This window comes from Conger conger, chromosome 6 (assembly GCF_963514075.1).
Source record: "Conger conger chromosome 6, fConCon1.1, whole genome shotgun sequence".
In the NCBI taxonomy this organism is placed as follows: Eukaryota; Metazoa; Chordata; class Actinopteri; order Anguilliformes; family Congridae; genus Conger; species Conger conger.
Genome location: NC_083765.1, coordinates 52,774,247 through 52,793,453, shown reverse-complemented (window position 1 = coordinate 52,793,453; position 19,207 = coordinate 52,774,247). Strand labels below are relative to the sequence as shown.

At 50.6% G+C, this 19,207-nt stretch overlaps 1 protein-coding gene across 7 annotated transcripts in view; it reads right to left on the bottom strand.

Moving 5' to 3' along the window:
* tjp1a (tight junction protein 1a) overlaps positions 1–19,207 on the bottom strand; it is a 114,618-nt gene that overhangs the window by 48,020 nt on the left and 47,391 nt on the right. For 4 of the 7 annotated variants that reach the window (XM_061244416.1, XM_061244417.1, XM_061244418.1 and 1 more), the window contains exons 1-2: positions 9,524–9,709; positions 386–445 (exon numbers count right to left, since the gene is read on the bottom strand). In XM_061244416.1, coding sequence (XP_061100400.1) covers positions 386–445; positions 9,524–9,553 — 90 coding nt within the window. In that variant the 5' untranslated portion in view covers positions 9,554–9,709. Of the gene's footprint in view, positions 1–385; positions 446–9,523; positions 9,710–19,207 lie in introns of those variants that run through there. The other 3 variants (XM_061244419.1, XM_061244422.1, XM_061244421.1) reach the window with 2 other exon arrangements.

The window sequence follows — 19,207 nt, the reverse complement described above, 5'->3', positions numbered from 1 at the left end:
TGCTCGTCCTCGTCCCCTCTCCCGTCTGCTGCGTTGCTTCCTGACACCTGACTTTCTTTCCACAAACAACATCCTGCAGCCACATTCACAAGCGCTCAGAGAGGATGCATGAAGGGAGAGGGGAAGGGCAGAGATGGAGGGAGAGAGAGAGGAGGAATGGAGGGAAAGAAGGAGAGGTGGAGGGCAGAGATGCAGGGAGAGAGAGGAGGAATGGAGGGATATAAGGAGTGTCGAGGGCAGAGATGGAGGGAGGGAGGGAGAGAGAGAGGGAGGGATAGAGGGAGTGTTGAGGGCAGAGATGGAGGGAGGGAGGGAGGGAGTGTTGAGGGCAGAGATGGAGGGGGGGAGGGAGGAATGGAGGGAGAGAGGGGGCATAAACACTCACCCTGTGAAGAGTCACTGTGTGCTGTTCCCATATTACCGTCTCCTCCATCACCGGCGCAGGCTGGAAACACAAGAGGACAAATATTATTTATATGCTAAATTAATGCAAAGCGTCCAGACGCATGCGGCTCGCAATCAGGAGGGGCTCTGTGTTCACCATACTCCATGAGTTCCTTCCTCATCCTGTGAAAACTAAACCTGGTCGACCTCCGTTGCCTCCACAGCCCACACATGTGTAGCTTCCTCTATTCCTGAGAGCAACGGGATTTCATGTGTAACTGCACCAGCAGGCAGCATGCAGCAGGGGAGGCCTGACACTTCAGCAGTGAGAGGAACAGCAGAAACACAGCACTCACACCATCACAGACACCATCACAGACACACAGCACTCACACCATCACAGACACACAGCACACACACCATCACAGACACACAGCACACACACCATCACAGACACACAGCACATACCATCACAGACACACAGCACTCACACAATCACAGACATACAGCACTCACACAATCACAGACACACAGCACACACCATCACAGACACACAGAACTCACCATCACAGACACACAGCACACACACCACCACAGACACACAGCACACACACCACCACAGACACACAGCACTCACACCACCACAGACACACAGCACATACCATCACAGACAAACAGCACTCACACCACCACAGACACACAGCACTCACACAATCACAGACACACAGCACTCACACAATCACAGAAACACAGCACTCACCATCAGACACACAGCACACACCATCAGACACACAGAACTCACCATCACAGACACACAGCACACACACCACCACAGACACACAGCACTCACACCACCACAGACACACAGCACTCACACAATCACAGACACACAGCACTCACACAATCACAGAAACACAGCACTCACCATCAGACACACAGCACACACCATCACAGACACACAGAACTCACCATCACAGACACACAGCACACACACCACCACAGACACACAGCACTCACACCACCAAAGACAAACAGCACATACACCATCACAGACACACAGCACTCACACCACCAGAGACACACAGAACACACACAATCACACACACCACCAGAGACACTCACACCATCACAGACACACAGCTCACACTATCATTACAAGTCATTTTTGGCTGATGCTTTTGTCCAAAGCGACTTAGTTGATTTAGACTAAGCAGGAGAGAATCCTACCCTAGAGCAATGCAGGGTTAAGGGCCTTGCTCAAGGGCCCAACAGCTGTGTGGCTATTATAGACACACAGCTCACACCACCACCAGACACAGCGCTGACACAATCACAGACACAGAACTGCCGAATTCCAGGAGTCCCATAAAGTTCCAAAACGAAACATCGGCATCAGGTCACAATCTTTAGTGGTAACACCAAACCCAAACCACCTTTTTTTTTTTCTTTCTTTTTTTTTACACAGACTGAAAACCTGCAACTGTTCAGCAATAGCACTGCATCCAACGAGCCCTTTCACATAGCTCAGAGACTGCTCCTGCTGGGCCTTCCAGACACCAGAGATCACTCACATTTTATGAGGTAGATCTTCAGACAGGAGAAGAACAGCATTGGTCTATTAAAAGGCAGTGACAGAAAGTCCCACATTATAACCCGAATTCCATATTCCAGTAGCCAGCAGGTTTCAAGATTTAATGCACGATTTTGGCAATGCACATTTAAAGGTTCCATATTTTGTTTTATTTTCGGTCCCAATATCCATAACAAGATGTTTGTGTGGTTTTAAGTACTAAAAACAAGCTCTATCCAGTTTTACATATTCATTCATCAGTGCCTCTCATGAGCTCTACCAATCACACGCTGTTCTATTTACTGTGTCTTTAAGGCTCATTGATATCAGTCAATCTCTGTCCTGATTGGCTGGTTAGCTCCAACCAACTGAACACCATCTGTGTGGAGCACTTGGATTTGTTCCGCTGACAAGGGGAAGGACTGTTAGAACATTTGGGGAACTGTACGTTTCGGCACCTCCACAGGGTTTTTATAGCACCTTCAACCCCCTTTATATTACATTACATTACATTATTGGCATTTGGCAGACGCTCTTATCCAGAGCGACGTACAACAAAGTGTACGTGTATATTCCGCGTAGCAAGGGAAACGTCATTTTCCACAATGTGGGACGTTTAACGGGCGGCGGACTCAGGGGCGGGCGGCGGTCTGGAGGGCGCGAGCGGGAGCTGGCGAGGGCAGAGCCACATTACTTCTGGTTTACTGTGCGAGCAGAAAACCAGAACCGTGCGCTATTAATAGCCCCTGGCCGCGGAGCCCAGCTGCAGACCGGTCAGGGACGAAGACGGCCTCTACCTGAGCTGCCGTCGCAGCGAATCACGTCCATTCCGGCTCCAGACACCGCCGCGCCCCGCCGCTTCCCGGTAAATCAAAGCCGAGACGTCCCGCCAGGTCGTGGTGAATGCAGCTGGTCCGCCCCCAGGCTGGTAAAGGGAGGGGGGACTCTTACAGGAACTGGCAGTCCCTCAGAGAGAGGGCGAGAGCAGATGTTTGGTGCGGAGAGGAGGCAGGGCTTGGACAGCGCGGCGCCCACGGTGACGCAGGTTGACGGTTAGCGGTCGGCGAGCCGCAATAAGCCAGCGCGAGTGTGTCAGCCGTAAGCTACGGCGTCAGGGATACGGCACGGAGACTCTCGCTCAGGCGGTAGTTATTCTGCAGACTGACCACAGGGGAGACCGAGTAATGGGTACAGTGGGTGAGAGAGAAGGGATCTTCACAAGCGTCAACAACACAGAACTACATATAGAATGTTGACCACCAAAGTCAGTCAATATCATTTCAATAATCCGCTTATTTCATTTTTAATTTAGAATTCGTAACATGGGGGAGAAATACATTCCAGTCAGATAATCCATTAATTAATTATTACAGACTTGAGAGCTTTCTCCTCTGCGGTGTACTTGAACAGTATAACCAAGCAACCGAAAATTAAGACCTAACTTCCAACGCAGAAGCAGCTCAGGGCAGTTGATAAGGTTGGACACCAGCCGGAGTTCTACTCCACCTCTCACCAGTGCCTAGCGCCTTGTCTCCAACCATCAGAGCCTGCATTCGCCTCTCTGAGGTCTGACCTATTTAACGAATGTCCCCATAAGGCAGGTGAAACAAGGATGTCCCCACAAAGCTGGTGAAACAGGAATGTCCCCACAAAGATGTCCTTTCATGTTGGTATAATGTCAAAGCGGTCAGCCGTTGACTGTTGGCACTGTGGAATGGTGAAAGAGGCCTTTGGTTTGCAGCCAAGGAGACATGGTCAAAGACCTCATGGCCAAATACCAAAAAATGCCACTGGCCCATAATGCCCTGCTCTTCTGGCACCATGAGGCTGATGTCATACAAAAGGCATGAATGTGGGAGAGCGAGACACCCTCCACAAGCCAGTCAGGCAGACTGCTATGATCTAGCGGCAGGCAAAAGGCCTAAGAAGCCATAAGAAGACTACATTGGAAAATAATGGAAGACGACAGGGTTCACTGTAGGTTGTCTCCTTATCTCGGTTGTAAGGCAGCGTGTTTAAATTCAATTTCATATATTTCAATGACACAAGGCAAAATTTTGAAAAACCATTCCTGAGGAATATAAAATGATAAAGAGATATCACAGATATCAAACAACATACCATGATATAAAAAAAATGATATGCTGACATGTAGACAACTATGAACGTGTGAAAAGTAACAAATACACAATTTTAAGATGATATTTAATAGGGAAGCGTAACGGGGGCATAGTGACAAAGGACCATACAGAAAAAAAATACAGAAAACGAAAGCTCAGGTGCAATGTTTCTGTTGGAGAAAGACTGGCTAAAAAGGCCACAAGATGGATGATCGACAGGCTGGTCTTTCAGAGGGGATTCCCCTGTCCTTCGAGAAAGTCCCCTTCATTTTTCAAGAAAATATATTCCGATCTTCCCTAATCCTCATCTCATTTCTGACCCTTTCCCCGAAAGTCAGTGCAGACAGGAGCCTATATCAAACATAAGCCACATACTACACATACATACTACACTACATACTACATACTACACACAATACGACTCGCTGCTCGTGTCAGGTGATAAATAATCGCTCATACGCTCGTTCGCTGTAACCGTCAGAGAACAGGCTACCCGCCCCATCCTTCCATCCCCCCCTTTACTCCAGTCCTTCTGCAACCTACCTCCCTCCCTCCCTCCCTCCCTCCGCTGCAGTTACAGGCAGGGCTCAGAGGAGTGGTTATCCAGAGCAACCCGTTCTGCTCGAGTAGACGAGGCAGAGAGCACCGGTCACCGGAGGTGCCCCGGCAAGCCGTCCCCCATCTCAGACCCCCCCAGCCCTCCTCTCCGGCGGCGGAAAGAGCAGATGAGGCCGCCATGGAGCCGCAGCCCTGGAGCCGCGCGACCGACACCTCCCGCCCGCACGCCCGCCCGCACGCCCGCCCGCACGCCCGCCCGCCGCGTTCATCGTCCCCGGCCGGGTCCCAAGCCCCGCGCCGACGGCTGTTCAACACACGCCGTTTAGCGGGAGGGGTGCGAGTGCGACTCGCCGATTTACACCGAGGCCCGCGGCGCGGGTGCACCCGCCAGTCCCCGGGCCCGGAGACTCTCCCCGCTGTGAGACACTTCAGCAGCGACAGAGGGCTGACACATCAAAACCCACGACAACAACGACCCCCCCTACGGATCTGCAAAGACTCACAGCTCTCACGAGAATGGAAATACAGCAAAATCTGCTGTTAAGAGAACAGATAACATACGAGTAAGATATCGGCGCTTATCAATACATGTAAGGGCTTCAGACCAGAGGCTCTGGTCTGACAGATCTGGTTTTAATAGTCCGAGACTGTCACAAGCATTTAATATGTATTTATATATGTCTTTTCAACTGATCACCACAATCATGGTCGCTTAAAATGACCCATGTGGCAACGAGGAATGAACACTTTGAGGAACCAAAGAAATACAGTGAGGTCCATAAATATCGGGACAGGAGGTACAATTTCTGTTTCTGTTTTTGGCTCTTTACTCCAGCTCATTCAATTTGAAATTAAACCATGAATATGAGGTGCAGATCGTCACCTTTAATCTGAGGGTATTTACAACCACATCGGGGATCCGTGTAGGAATTACATCCCTTTTTACACATAGTCCACCCATTTTATTGGGCAAAAAGTAACTGGACAGTTGGCTTCTCAGCTGTCTCGAATTAGGCAGGTGTATTCAATCACTTCCTTAGGCCAGGAAGTGATTGATGGCTTTCAGTATCTAGACTTGATTCCAGGCTTTTGATCACCTTTAGAGTCTGCTACTGGTATTCGTCAACACGAGAACCAGAGTTGAGCCAAGGACAGTCAAGGCAGCCATTATGAGGCTGAATAATGAGAAAAACAATCAGAGACATGGGATAAATCTTAAGCTGAAAAACAATCAATGCTTGGAACATGATGAAGGAGAAAAGTAATACTGGTGAGCTTAGTAATGGCAAAGTGGCTGGTAGGCCAAGGAAGAAATCTACAGATGGACTGAAAAATTTGCACCATAATGAAGAAAAACCTCCAAATACCTGTTCGACAGATCAGTTTGTGTTCATTTGCCCAATTACCTTTGGTCCTGTAAAAATGGGGCGACTATGCACAAAAAGGACTTTAATTTGTACATGTGTCACTCAAAATTATACCTGAAAGTCTACACTTTAACCACATAGTGACTGTCTTATTTCAACCGTTTGTTTGCTGGAGCACAGAACAAAAACAACACAACATGTGCAACTGTCCACTTCAGGACTGCACTGTACATCCACAATCAGCATAATGATAACGTCAGCACGTCACGAACCCTGTAGCAGCAGGCAGGCAGCTTTGCTGACAGAGTCACTGGCTTTCCTGGGTACTAAGCTCTTAATTGCCAGCAGCCATACCACCATACACCCTGCTCCTGCTGAATGGCTGAAGTTAAGCAGGGGTGGACTTGGTAAGCACTCAGATGGGAGATCTCCTGGGAAAAGGGAGATCTCCTGGGAAAAGGAAGATACTCCTGGAAGTGGTGTTGGTGGGCCAGTAGGGGACGATCTTCCCTCTGGTCAAATAAATCCCAATGCCCCAGTGCAGTGATGGGGACACTGTGCTATAGGAGACTGTCTTTCGGATGAGTAAACCAAGGCCTTGGCTAACTGTGGACATTAAAGATCCCATGACACTCTTCGCAAAGGTGGGTGCTGTACATTGGTGGCGGTTAAGGTGAGCTTCCCCTTCATCACAGTAAAGTACTTGGGGTATGAGAAAAGCGCTATATATATATATAAATCTATCTATCTATCTAAATTAATTAATTGATCAATTAAAGCAGCCTCTACAGTGAAGTCACCTCATCTGGTCGCTCATTTTTAACTGAAAAAGACTGAATCACAGATCGGCGCAGAGAGCACAGGACCCAAAAAGCACAAACAATCAGCAGGGAAGGTAAACATTACTGCAGTACAGTAACTGCAACGAGGGAGAGAAGCTTCAGAACCCAAGCGGGGGTTTTAATGGGGGGGGGGAACAATGAGCCCATTTGTCCCCTGGGTCTATTTATAAAGTGGGGTTTATTTTGGCCAGCGAGGGAACGGGTCAAGCGTGGGCATCGCGGCGCAAGCGCCGGGGCCTCCGTCCTCTACCAAAGGACCCTTTGTTCCAGGCCACGGCGTGTTCCAGGACCGGGCAGATCTCCCTCATCCCGGAAAAAAATCCCGCTAACGCAGGACGCTGGATATTACCGACAGGAGGAGGGGGGGGGGAGGGGGAGGGGGGGGAATAGAAAAACAGCCGAGCGCTGCTACCTGCGTCGCAATCGTTAGCGTTGAATATTCGCAAGCCGGAGGTTTTCGCTGCTCTCTCAGCGCAGCAGCTGATTGGTAGTTAAGAGCGTTCTCTGCGGCGTGTGTGCGGGCGGAGGGGGGGGTACGCGGGTTATTAAACGATGACACTGCGGCTCATTATCCCCCCACCCCCCCCCCCCTCCCCCCGCGCGCGCTGGGGTAAAGGAGGAGCTATAAATATAGCGCTTATTATCTCTGATTACGCTTTTCGCGGTGGAAGCCTGCAGTAACGATGCACAATCAGCCAGGAGGGCTGCAGTGTTTGGAGGCTGAGCCGGGCTCGCCGCTGATCCTAAACGCTGCAGAGGCCAGGAGGGTTTGTGGGAAAGAAAGGGGGGGTGGGGGGGGGAGGCACGGTCCTATCCAAGCACGCTCGGTAAATTAATAACCCCCCCCCCACCCCCTCCTGCAAGGCCTCCTAAAAATAACTGGATTAAATATTGCAGCGTAACGCAGCGGAGTTGTGAGGGAGGGCGTCTGGGGCCGGGAGAGACACGCTGGGGGAACGGGACGAGGACGTAGGCCAACCCCACGAGCGCACGCCATAATACAGCCCAAATTTAAACAATTCAGTTAAACACACATTTTAAAATCACACTTTCCACAGAGACGCAGTAACAGACACTTCATGGAAAACAGGAGAAATAAGAAAAGCCTAAAGGCCTAAACACCCTAAATAAACTTGAAAGGGACAAAAAAACTGAAATAACAAATCTGCATACTGTATTTGGCTTTGGTGCCAGTCGGTTCTACTACAGTGAGCTCATGATAGTTGGTCTATTTACTCTGGTACTGAAGCAGCACATACTGTACACAGTACAGGGCTATGTAAAGGGAGAGGGATTTGCATATGACCAGCCGTGTACCCTGCAACAAAGCTGTGTAGCTGTCCAACACAACATCCCAGAGAGCTGACTACAGTTCATCTGCAAACAGACTGCGTTTTAAGGCTTTTTTTCCCCCCCTAACAAAGCAGCCATTTCTCGAGCTAGTACAGTGCTTCAGTTGTTATGGTCAGCGGCCTGAATTGACAACGGATGCAAGTTATTCTATGGTTATTCCTTTACTGCAAGCTCATCAGGGGCTGCACAGAGCAGCTTAACAACACACATATTGGACAGGAAATGATGCAACAAATAATGGCTCACTTCCTGTTTACCAGTATGTTTCCATACTTAAAAGAAACTCAAAAGGAAAAATGGTTAACACTGCTGAGGCCCAGTGAATACGTGGAAAATTGACCTGAACGTCTCGGAAATATGGCAGGCCAATAACACTAGCACTACCAGGCTACACCAATTTATGTGGAAAAGCAAGATTGCAATCTTGACACCAGACACACTCAATAAAGAGCAAAGACCATTTTGGGAGCATCTGGAAATTGACGTGTGCTAAATAGAGAAATAATTTAGGAGTGCACCTGCTAATTAGGATGCATTAGCGTGCCCCAAAATATTTCAACTTAGGAGTCCACGTGCTCTCCTGGGAAAGATCGTTAATGCAGCGCCGAGGTGTCATCTCTGATGAAGACATTTGAAAGTACAGAAACGTGAATCGAGGCTGAGTGGAGTACCCCTTACTGCAGAGACCGGCTGTACGGCAGCCAAACTGAACTACACCTCCTGTGTGCCAACGGGACAGGCAGCCTGGAAGCCAGCGGCAGAGGCAGCGGCAAAATGACGAATGGCTTCAGGAAGAGCGGAAAACAGCGCACCGCGCGGAGGACTGCTGACGGACGCTAAAAAGCCCTGCCTGGGAGGGCGGCCGAGTGCTCGCCTTTCCGCAGTGAGGTCTCCAGGGAACGCCGGCGACAAGCGCCCGGCAACCCACCGGCCGCCGCAGGACCCTGCAATGCCCGCGGACCTGAACACGGCACCACACACACACACACATATACATATACACACACACACACACACACACACACACGCACACACACACGCCAAGTTTACTCCAGTTCCCTCTCTCCGGTCCCGCATTAGGAAATTACGCAGTGACATTCACATCTGTGTCGATCTCTGGATAGCGATAGCGGAAAAACACAGGTGTAGCAGATACACCCGAGAACCGGCGTCCGTCCGTCCGTCCATCCACCTCACCCCTCCCCCAGCCCCCATCCGAACACACGCTCGCAGGGCACCGCATCGCAATCGCCCCCTAAACCCCGGAGACCCTCTTCCCCCCCCCCCCTCCCGCCGGCCGCCGGCTAGCGGTTAGACGGCGGTACTCACGCGCGGCATGAACGCGGAGAGCGGCACCATGGCTCTCCTCAGCTGCGGCGACGCAGTCCGACCGCAGGCACCCGCATCGGCATCCCGTCGCACACGGGAGGAGAATGTTCCGGCGCGGAGCGGAGCCCGGCCCTGCTGCAGCGGAGTCCGGCCGAGTCGGGACGATCTCTGCGCTCTCCTGCGGCTGAGCTCTCCTCTGGTGCAGGGGGGAGGGGGAGACTGTGCAGCTACGCGGTGCCAGAGCACAGCCGTCCGCAGTAACGCAGTGCCGGAACAGGCTCGATCGCTGCTCACAAACCCTCCCCCCCCCCCCCCACCCGATACACACACACACACACACACACACACACACACCGCTGACTCCCTCCTCCCCCAGCTGGTGGGGATGCGGGACTAGGCGCACATGTACCTGCCTGCCTATGTGTGTGTGTGTGTGTGTGTGTGTGTGCGTGCCTGTGTGTATCTGAGCACATGTGCACATGTGTGTGTGTGTGTGTGTGTGTGTGTGTGCGTGCCTGTGTGCATTTGGGGGTGTGTGCGTGCGGGTGTGTGCGTATATCTGACTGTGTATGCGTGTGTGTGCGTGTGCCTGTGTGTGTGTGTGTGCGCCTGTGTGTATCTGTGCACATGTGCATTTGTTTGTGTGCGTGTGTGTGTGTGTGCGCGCGCCTGTGTGTATCTGTGCACATGTGCATTTGTTTGTGTGCTGCATGTGTGTGTGTGTGTGTGTGTGTGTGTGCAGCATGTGTGTGTGCGCGCATGTTTGTTCATGTGATCGTGTGTGCACGCTTGTGCACTTGTTTGTCTGTGTGTGTGTGTGTGTGTGTGTGTAGGCAGGTGCATGTAGGAGCACGAGTCTGAGTTTAATTAACACTTAGGCAACATCTAGCACCTCAGACAGGAGCTGCTGGAGTCAGCGATCTGTTGAAGAGGGTTCCTCTCAAAGTGGCACCTTCTCCAGCACAATGAGCTCAAGAAAGCCCCAAAGTAGCGGCTGCTACTGCTAACTGCAAAGTAGCACCTGCCGTCACGTCTGAAGTGATGGAGCCAGGCTGGTAATCACTCACCGACATGCACACACTGCGAAATGTTTTTAACCCTACAATTGTTTTTGTTTTTTTCTGACCACCGGAACAAAAACGCAAATAATGCTAAATTAATAATATGACTAAACCAGTTTCAAAATTGTTCGCTTTCATATTTTGCACTAAAGCAGACTGATGACTGAGTAAAAACACAACAGATCCCTGCATTATGGGATTGTTGGCACTCTGGCTACAAAACCACAATATGTGTCACTAAGAACTCCCTTCAGATGGACAGACTCCCGAGCCAAACAAAGACTGAAACTGGAACCAAGAGAAGAAATATAACTTCATTTCTCATTCTTGGCTTTTTGGAGTCTGTCCTCCTGCCCCCCCACCCCCCCCGTGTGGGATTACCGTCAACGTCTTTAAATACTACGATGAAACCCAACACGGGAACGGCTGCAGTCCAAACCCCGAGAGGGAGGTCGCCGCCAGTAAAGCGGACGGGCCGCCGCCACGCGGAACCTTCCAGAACCCCCCGCCACGCGGAACCTTCCAGAACTCCCACCACGTGGAACCTTCCAGAACCCCCCGCCACGCGGAACCTTCCAGAACCCCCGCCATGCGGAACCTTCCAGAACCCCCCGCCACGCGGAACCTTCCAGAACTCCCACCACGCGGAACCTTCCAGAACCCCCCGCCACGCGGAACCTTCCAGAACCCCCGCCATGCGGAACCTTCCAGAACCCCCGCCACGCGGAACCTTCCAGAACCCCCCGTCACGCGGAACCTTCCAGAACCCCCCGCCACACGGAACCTTCCAGAACCCCCCGCCACGCGGAACCTTCCAGAACCCCCGCCATGCGGAACCTTCCAGAACCCCCACCATGCGGTACCTTCCAGAACTCCCACCACGTGGAAGCTTCCAGAACCCCCGCACGCGGAACCTTCCAGAACCACCACCGCTACGCGGAACTTTCCAGAGCCGCAGCTACGCGGAACCTTCCAGAGCCCCCCCGCCACACGGAACCTTCCAGAGCAGAGCCCCCCCGCCACACGGAACCTTCCAGAGCCCCCGGACGGAGGGGATCTCCACTCAAGCGGTTATCTCTCTCTCCGCAGACTGCCCAGACCAGCGCCAGGCAGCTGCTGGGTGGAGGCAGGGGCTTTTGACACCGCGGAGAGTGATTTAAAGCTATGGCCTCCTCTACAGTTAATGCCTGTGGCTGTTGTCAGGGCCTTTGTGCTTACTGCCAGGTGACGGCCCTTAACCACAGCTAAATGCAGCCGCACAGCAACGGCGAAGATCGAAAGCACTTGGTTTAAATAACGAAATGGGAATAGATAGTTTTTGGGGTTTTTTTCCCCCCCAATTCCTAACCCAAAACAAATATTATTACGGTCAAAAGATCATTGCTATAGTTTTTTTCCCCCCACAATTCTGTCCGTTTCTCTACCTGACCCTGACGTAACAAAGGGTAAACGTGCAGGGGTCTCAAAGCCCTTTTCGATACTTGAATCCTTTAAAGACAAGCTGACATGAACGTTAGAGCAGCTCCAGCCTGTTACACACAGCGGTGAAACCGATCTCTCGGGAGAACGACGCCGTGGTGTGAAAAGGATACTGATTGGAGGAGAACGGAACAATTGATCGACATCCACGGCTACAGGAACACGATGACGTAAAAAAAATATGCTTTTCCAAGAAGTGGATGGGAGCACAGAAAAAAAAAATTGCTGTGAAAATACATAACAATTTGGATTTTTTAATTTTTTAATTTTTTTTATTATATGTATTTTAAGACACGTTAAACGTTATGGTTATGAAGAATTGATTTAGCTGAAGAGAAAGTTAATTTTGATTTCAGCACGTCTTTCAGAAGGGGGGGTACAGTGGACCAGACCACTGCAGGTCTAACGGTCTGTCTGATGCGATGCGGTCCGACCGCACCTGGACCCACCTGGACCGGCTCTGCTCGTCATCTGGACCCGACCTCAGCCCCCCCCCGCTCGAGCCCCTCCCCCACCGGCCGGTCCATGGGTTCTTATTCCATGCCTCGCAAAACCAAAAATCTATCAAAACAACTGCCAGAAGGACAATGAGTCACCAATAAAGGAATCAAACGACCAAGAATACAGAGAAACCAAAGTCTGCTTGAAGCTATTATCGGCCGATAACATCACAAACCCTGCTATCGTGTAACTCTAACATTCACACACACACACACGCAACTCTTTGCCAGAGACACAGACACACAAACTCACCCTGTGTAACACAGTCAGACAGAAACCCACTCACCCTGTGTAACACAGTCAGACAGAAACCCACTCACCCTGTGTAACACAGTCAGACAGAGAGACCCACTCACCCTGTGTAACACAGTCAGACAGAGAGACCCACTCACCCTGTGTAACACAGTCAGACAGGGAGACCCACTCACCCTGTGTAACACAGTCAGACAGGGAGACCCACTCACCCTGTGTAACACAGTCAGACAGAGAAACACTCTCACCCTATGTATGACAGTCAGACAGAGAAACACTCTCACCCTGTATAACACAGTCACACAGAGAAACACTCTCACCCTGTGTATAACACAGTCACACAGAGAAACACTCTCACCCTGTGTAACACAGTCAGACAGAGAAACACTGTCACCCTGTGTAACACAGTCAGACAGAGAGACCCACTCACCCTGTGTAACACAGTCAGACAGAGAAACACTCTCACCCTGTGTAACACAGTCAGACAGAGAAACACTGTCACCCTGTGTAACACAGTCAGACAGAGAGACCCACTCACCCTGTGTAACACAGTCAGACAGAGAAACCCACTCACCCTGTGTAACACAGTCAGACAGAGAAACACTCTCTCCCTGTGTATAACACAGTCACACAGAGGACACGCTCTCACCCTGTGTAACAGTGTCTGTGCCTCTCAGGCATTTGGCAGTGCTGACACACACAGCTGTTCATTGCTGAACAACAGAAGGGAGAGATTTCACAAATACTACTACAAACCAACTAAACCTCTAAAACAACACGCCTGAACAATCTTTACATTAACTTAAACAGAAGAGTGATTCATTGGTGAAAACTCAAGACAGTTAACCGTTCCCTTTCCATGTTGGTGAGCAGAATTATTTTTCCTCTGATTATGCACGTCAATGGGACCACATGAGCCTGTAGTATCCCGCTTCAAAACACACCTTCCATAAGGCGTGCAAAGGAAATGAAACTCCATGTTGAACCAGTCCTAGGCTATCTGCCAACAGTATGAATGAGAAAAAATATTTTATTTTTGTTCGTATTAATTTATTTGTCGGGGACCATGCACAACACTGTTTAGCTCATATTCATCAGCAGTCCCTGGGCAGGAAATGCATAATAAAAAGACAATAAAAGTGCCATATGCTAATACTATACAAGACCAAAAAAAAACAAAAAAAAACCAGACACAAGCAATACAATACAGCACAATGTGATCATGTCATGGGAAACACATCAGCGGTCCAGAGTGACAGGAGTTTGAAAGGACAGGAAACAGAGCGGTTCAGATGGCCTCTCTGTGTGACATAGTCACCCCAGGTTCATCTCTGCCCTGACGGCTCCCACAGGAAGGAGAGAGCCAGAGAGCAGCTGCATCCTCTGCCCTGTCACTGGCCCCTGGAAACACTCACACGTGCAAACACACAAGCACACACGCACAAAGTGGTCATAGCAGCTTGTAGCCTAGTGGCTAAGGTACATGACTGGGAACCAGAAGGTTGGTGGCTCAAGCCCCATTGTAGCCACGATAAGATCTGAACAGATGTCGGGCCCTTAACCCAGCATTACTCCAGGGGGGAATGTCCCTTGCTCAGTCTAACAAGTCACCTTGGATAAAATTATTATTTTATTTATTTATTTATAGCATTCAGCATGACCATTGGAAGTCACTAATGGTGATTCCGAAATCAAATAAAAATCCAGTCGACCTGCCTGCTTGGATACACAAACTAGTAAACATGTATTATGGGGACCCTGTGAAGGCCTTCACCTTGAGAAAGAGGAAGAACGGAGAGAAGAACAAAGGGGAATGAAAGGAGGAGAAAAGGGTGTGAGTGAAACTCCTCAATCAGCGTTTATCTCAAACCCAACGCTCACCGCACGGCCACAGGATTAATAGCATGTGAAACTCTCCTGTGAGAGAAAAGCAGGGCTCCGCTCAGTCCTAGAGCAGGACTGCTTTCACAAGGACCCAGTTTACAGTCACAACGCTACACTGGTTTTCCTCTGGCTCTCGCAGGAAGAGGGGAAAATTGGGGTTGCTCTTTCCCAACCCGTTTGTTTGCAGTCCACCGAAATGGGTCTCGGGTCGACAGACAATTTCATTATGCTGAACTACAGCGACATGTAACAAGAAAGATCTCCTCCATTATTTATGACTGAACTCAAACTGCACTCACGCCGAGCGATGTAGAAAACAATTTACTGTGCGGAAATATATTATGCAACAGAAGCAACTCCGCCCCTGCATAAATTGTTTGATTTAATATACGGTATTTATGAAATTGTGAATTTAACAAAAATATACATAAATGAATGTTACTACCGATGAGTCATTTCTGCCATAGGGCACCCTTTTAAGACACATCTGTAGAATAATATTCATACTTGGTAAATGGCAGGCATTTATATAGCACCTTTATCCAAAGCGCTGTACAACTGATGCTTCTCCATTCACCCATTCATACACACACTCACACACCGATGGCGATTGGCTGCCATGCAAGGCCCCGACCAGCTCGTCAGGAGCATTTGGGGGTTCGGTGTCTTGCTCAGGGACACTTCGACACAGCCCGGGCGGGGGATCGAACCGACAACCCTCTGACTGCCCCCCATACTTCATGCCCACTGTGGTTTAAATGAAATCTGGGCTGTGCCAAATGAGAACTGCTCCTGGACACCTGCTTGGGTGGAATAAACAGTGACCCCCAGGAAGGGTTGCGGTCAACATAAGGATCCCAGCCTAACTGCACTAACAGCGACCCCTCTGGTCATTCCTCAAATAACATACCCCCCCACGGCTTTATTTTCACCAGACCAAATAAAATCCAAGAATCTTGTTGTCCATATCTGTATCCCAAAGGTAATGATTTAGTCCAGATTTATTGCAAAACTGCCCGTAACCTTTTCCCCAGTTGTATCTGCAGCCTGGCAGACAGACGGATATATCAACAGACAGATAATCGCTGACCTCGAATTGAGGTAGAAACCTCACTTCACCTGGGTGGGAATGCTCATCTTTGGGCAAAAAAAAAAAAAAAAAAAAAGGCTTTTTCTGGTTGACAGATGCTCCATGACCCAGAAATATAGTTGCTTTTCCAGCAACCCCATCAGCAAACTCACTTCCATTCAGCCAGAATCCACTTCAGACTGGCGGTGTGGGCGGATACGCTTCCTTCCCACAGGAAACTCTCCGTAGTTTCCTTCTCATCCACCACAGAAACCCTGTTTACATTCAAAAAATATAACGGGACTGACAAAGTTTCCTGACAAAACCCAGGCCGAGGTCAACACACTCTTAAATTCATGACCACGTTCATAGGTACAAATGTCAGATGGAGCTAAAGCTCACGCAAGAAAGTATTTAAAACAAGGGATGCGTCATGTATAAATCCCAGCATAAACAAGGGCACGAAGGAACATGAAGTGGGCTTGTCTTTTCACAAGATCACTTGGGAAAAGTTTCAAGATAAAATGTTATAAGAATAATAATGTTCACATTTTGTATTAATGGCTCAAAATGCTTTACAGATAGAGCATCTCACCTGCACAATGACTTCTCCATATCATTTTTTAAGAAAAGGGGCTTTCTACAGATTAAAGCTGAAACCCTTTTGTTCATCGCTGTGATAGCTCCCTGTGATAGCATTCCGGTTACATCAATTCTCTCTATTTCACACCGGGCTAGCCAGTGGAGGATGGGCTCCCCCTCAATAGACGGGTTCCTCCTGAGATTTTGTGCCATCAGAGTTTTGTTTTCTTGCTCATCACAGCTCGAGTGTTCTTCTTTCACCCAGGAGATTTTACCTCACTCGCTTTTTGGGGGGTTCAGGCCTGTTGTGACTTTGTGACAGTTCTCCGTAAAAAAAGCATTATACAAATACAATTCGATTTGCGCGCTTGCAGTGCGGGTTGATGTCATGCAGACTGAGGTCAGCCTGAATGATCGGGATCAGATCTTCCTCTCAAGACAGTCTGCCGATGCATCCGAATCAGCTGTATCCGAATCAGCTGTATCCGAATCAGCTGTATCCGAATCAGCTGTATCCGAATCAGCTGTATCCGAATCAGCTGTATCCGAATCTCGGCACACCAGAGCAAGCCTGCCAGTGCGCGCCACACCACACCACAGGCCTGGTTACTGCCTGGCTCTGCCGCAACCTTCACTCCCGATTCAGGAGAGAGCAGACGAGCCCATGCCCTTCTGGAAAAGCTCGCAATGTCGGCCACCCTCATGGCGGCGCACAGACGTGAGTCAGAGGACAACGCTCAGCGCGCAGCTCAACAGGGGGTGACTAGCGGGCGCCCGGTCGGCCGGCAGGGGCACTGGTGCGCGATGAGCAGCGGTCACCCTGGGTGGCTGAAGCGCTCCAGGCTCCGGACCACGCCAGAGCCAACTGGGCCTCGGCCTGCAGGGCTGGCGGCCACACACAACACCGACTCCCGACCGTGAGGCCCATTCATGCAGGAGATAACCGCCTGAACAAGAGCCACCCGGCAAGCTGTCACATTTCCCACCGCTTCTGTCCGTAGCGACAGCGGCCGGGGCGAAGGGACTCGCTCGAGACGGAACTTACGACGTCTCCGGCTCTTTCCGCAGCATCCAGAGTTCCGACGCAGAAATTTGGACACCCGCCAAACCGCACCGGCAGGCGTCCGTCTCCGGGACTTCCTCGATTACACGCTTTCCGGCGGGGTTAATCCAGACGCGACAGGGGAGAGGATCGGAGATACGGTCCCGTAACGACAGCCTGAACAGAGGCGCGGAGAGGAGAGGCAGGCCTATGCATCGAGCACGGCAGGGAGCACACGCAACACACGCATTACTGCCCTCGCTCATACGGGATGAAAGGGCCACGTCATGCAGAAAAAAAACAAAAAACTTGGAAACGGTTATCAACTGAAACGGCATGAAAAGGAGGCGGGCCACTGAAAAATTCCCCCCTGCCGGGGGAATCCCACAGCGACTTTTGTGCTGGGAAAATTATAGCGATACCAACATTTCACCACGGAGAAGGGACAGTGGGAGTCGCGCTTAAAACGCCAGGGCAGCTGACGGAGCGCAGCAACAACAACGGACGGCGGGACAGAGCGGGGGGCGGGGCGGAGGGGTCCTGCCAAATGTGGCCCTGCGGGGTAAAACAAAGGGTGCATTGAACGTCGGGGGTCCTCTGGGCAGTCAGAGCCCGCCGGCAGCGGGGAACGGCCGCCCGACCAAACCCCTCAGCCTCGTTGTTCCCACCGCCTCCGCTCACCGCGCCCGCTCACCGCCACCACACCAACAAAGGGTGGGCCCTCAAATGAGGGGGGGAAATCACGTGACCCCCCCCCCAAAATCCCCAAAACAAGAGGACAGGCCCACTCGAAGGGAATTCCCAAGCCCTGAGCGAGCGCGCTCACAATGGGCCGTGCGGCAGGGCAGGCGGAGGCCTCGGGCGCGTTAATGGATCACGGCTCGCCGTCGCTTTCCCAGCACTCCTCCTCCCGCGCTTCCCTGTCCGAGAAACGGGCGCCCCGCTCCCGCCGGTCAATGCCGGCATTCAGTCACCCGCCAATTAAAAATTCATTAAGGGAAGCGCATCGTAAATGACAAAGCAACTGGGGTTACTATGGAGATGTAGAATCGGGCATAATTGGGCGAGAGGAACTAAGCTCGGATGAGGAAATGGTTTCACGGTCGGCTCGAGACGGCTCACTAACTCCAGCTCATGCGTTCACACACTGTGTGAAGATCTGCAGGGCTGGGATTTATGCTGTTCTGGTTCCAAAGCACTGACTTCGTCACCGGTCGAGTACCATGTCTACCGGCGGTACGCTGGGTTTCTCCGAGATCAGACTACAGTAAAATGTGCAAATGCTTCATGATTTAATACTGTAAAAAAAAAAAAAAAAGAAGAAATTGAATTGGGTTCAGGAAGATCAATTTCTGCCAAGGCACAGAAAAGCTTCACAGAGCGAGGAGAGGGACTCTGATCAAACTACCCTTTTATCACCACACTGCTACAACAACTTTACAGCTGCAGCTCAATACCTATAAACGCACACACACGCGCGTTAACTCCCACACAGGGTGCAGGCTGTTTATGTGTCACGTTTGTGTGTCATGCCAGTGGTTCTGTTAGCAGGTCAACTTCTGTTTGCTGCCTTCACATCCTGGACAGCTCAGCAGCGTGTGTTCAAAGGTTCCATTTGAAACTGAAAAGAGCCAATCTGGCAGGGACGAGGGCTCCTTTTTCAGCTTGCACACAACTGTGCTGTAGATTCAGTGGATTCAAATAACATTTGAACATTTCAATAACATTACCCGCAGGCACACTTGTTGCGCACATATAGCAGCAATTGAGAACAACGGACAGTAGACAAAGCCTAGGGATAAGCGCTAGCCAGT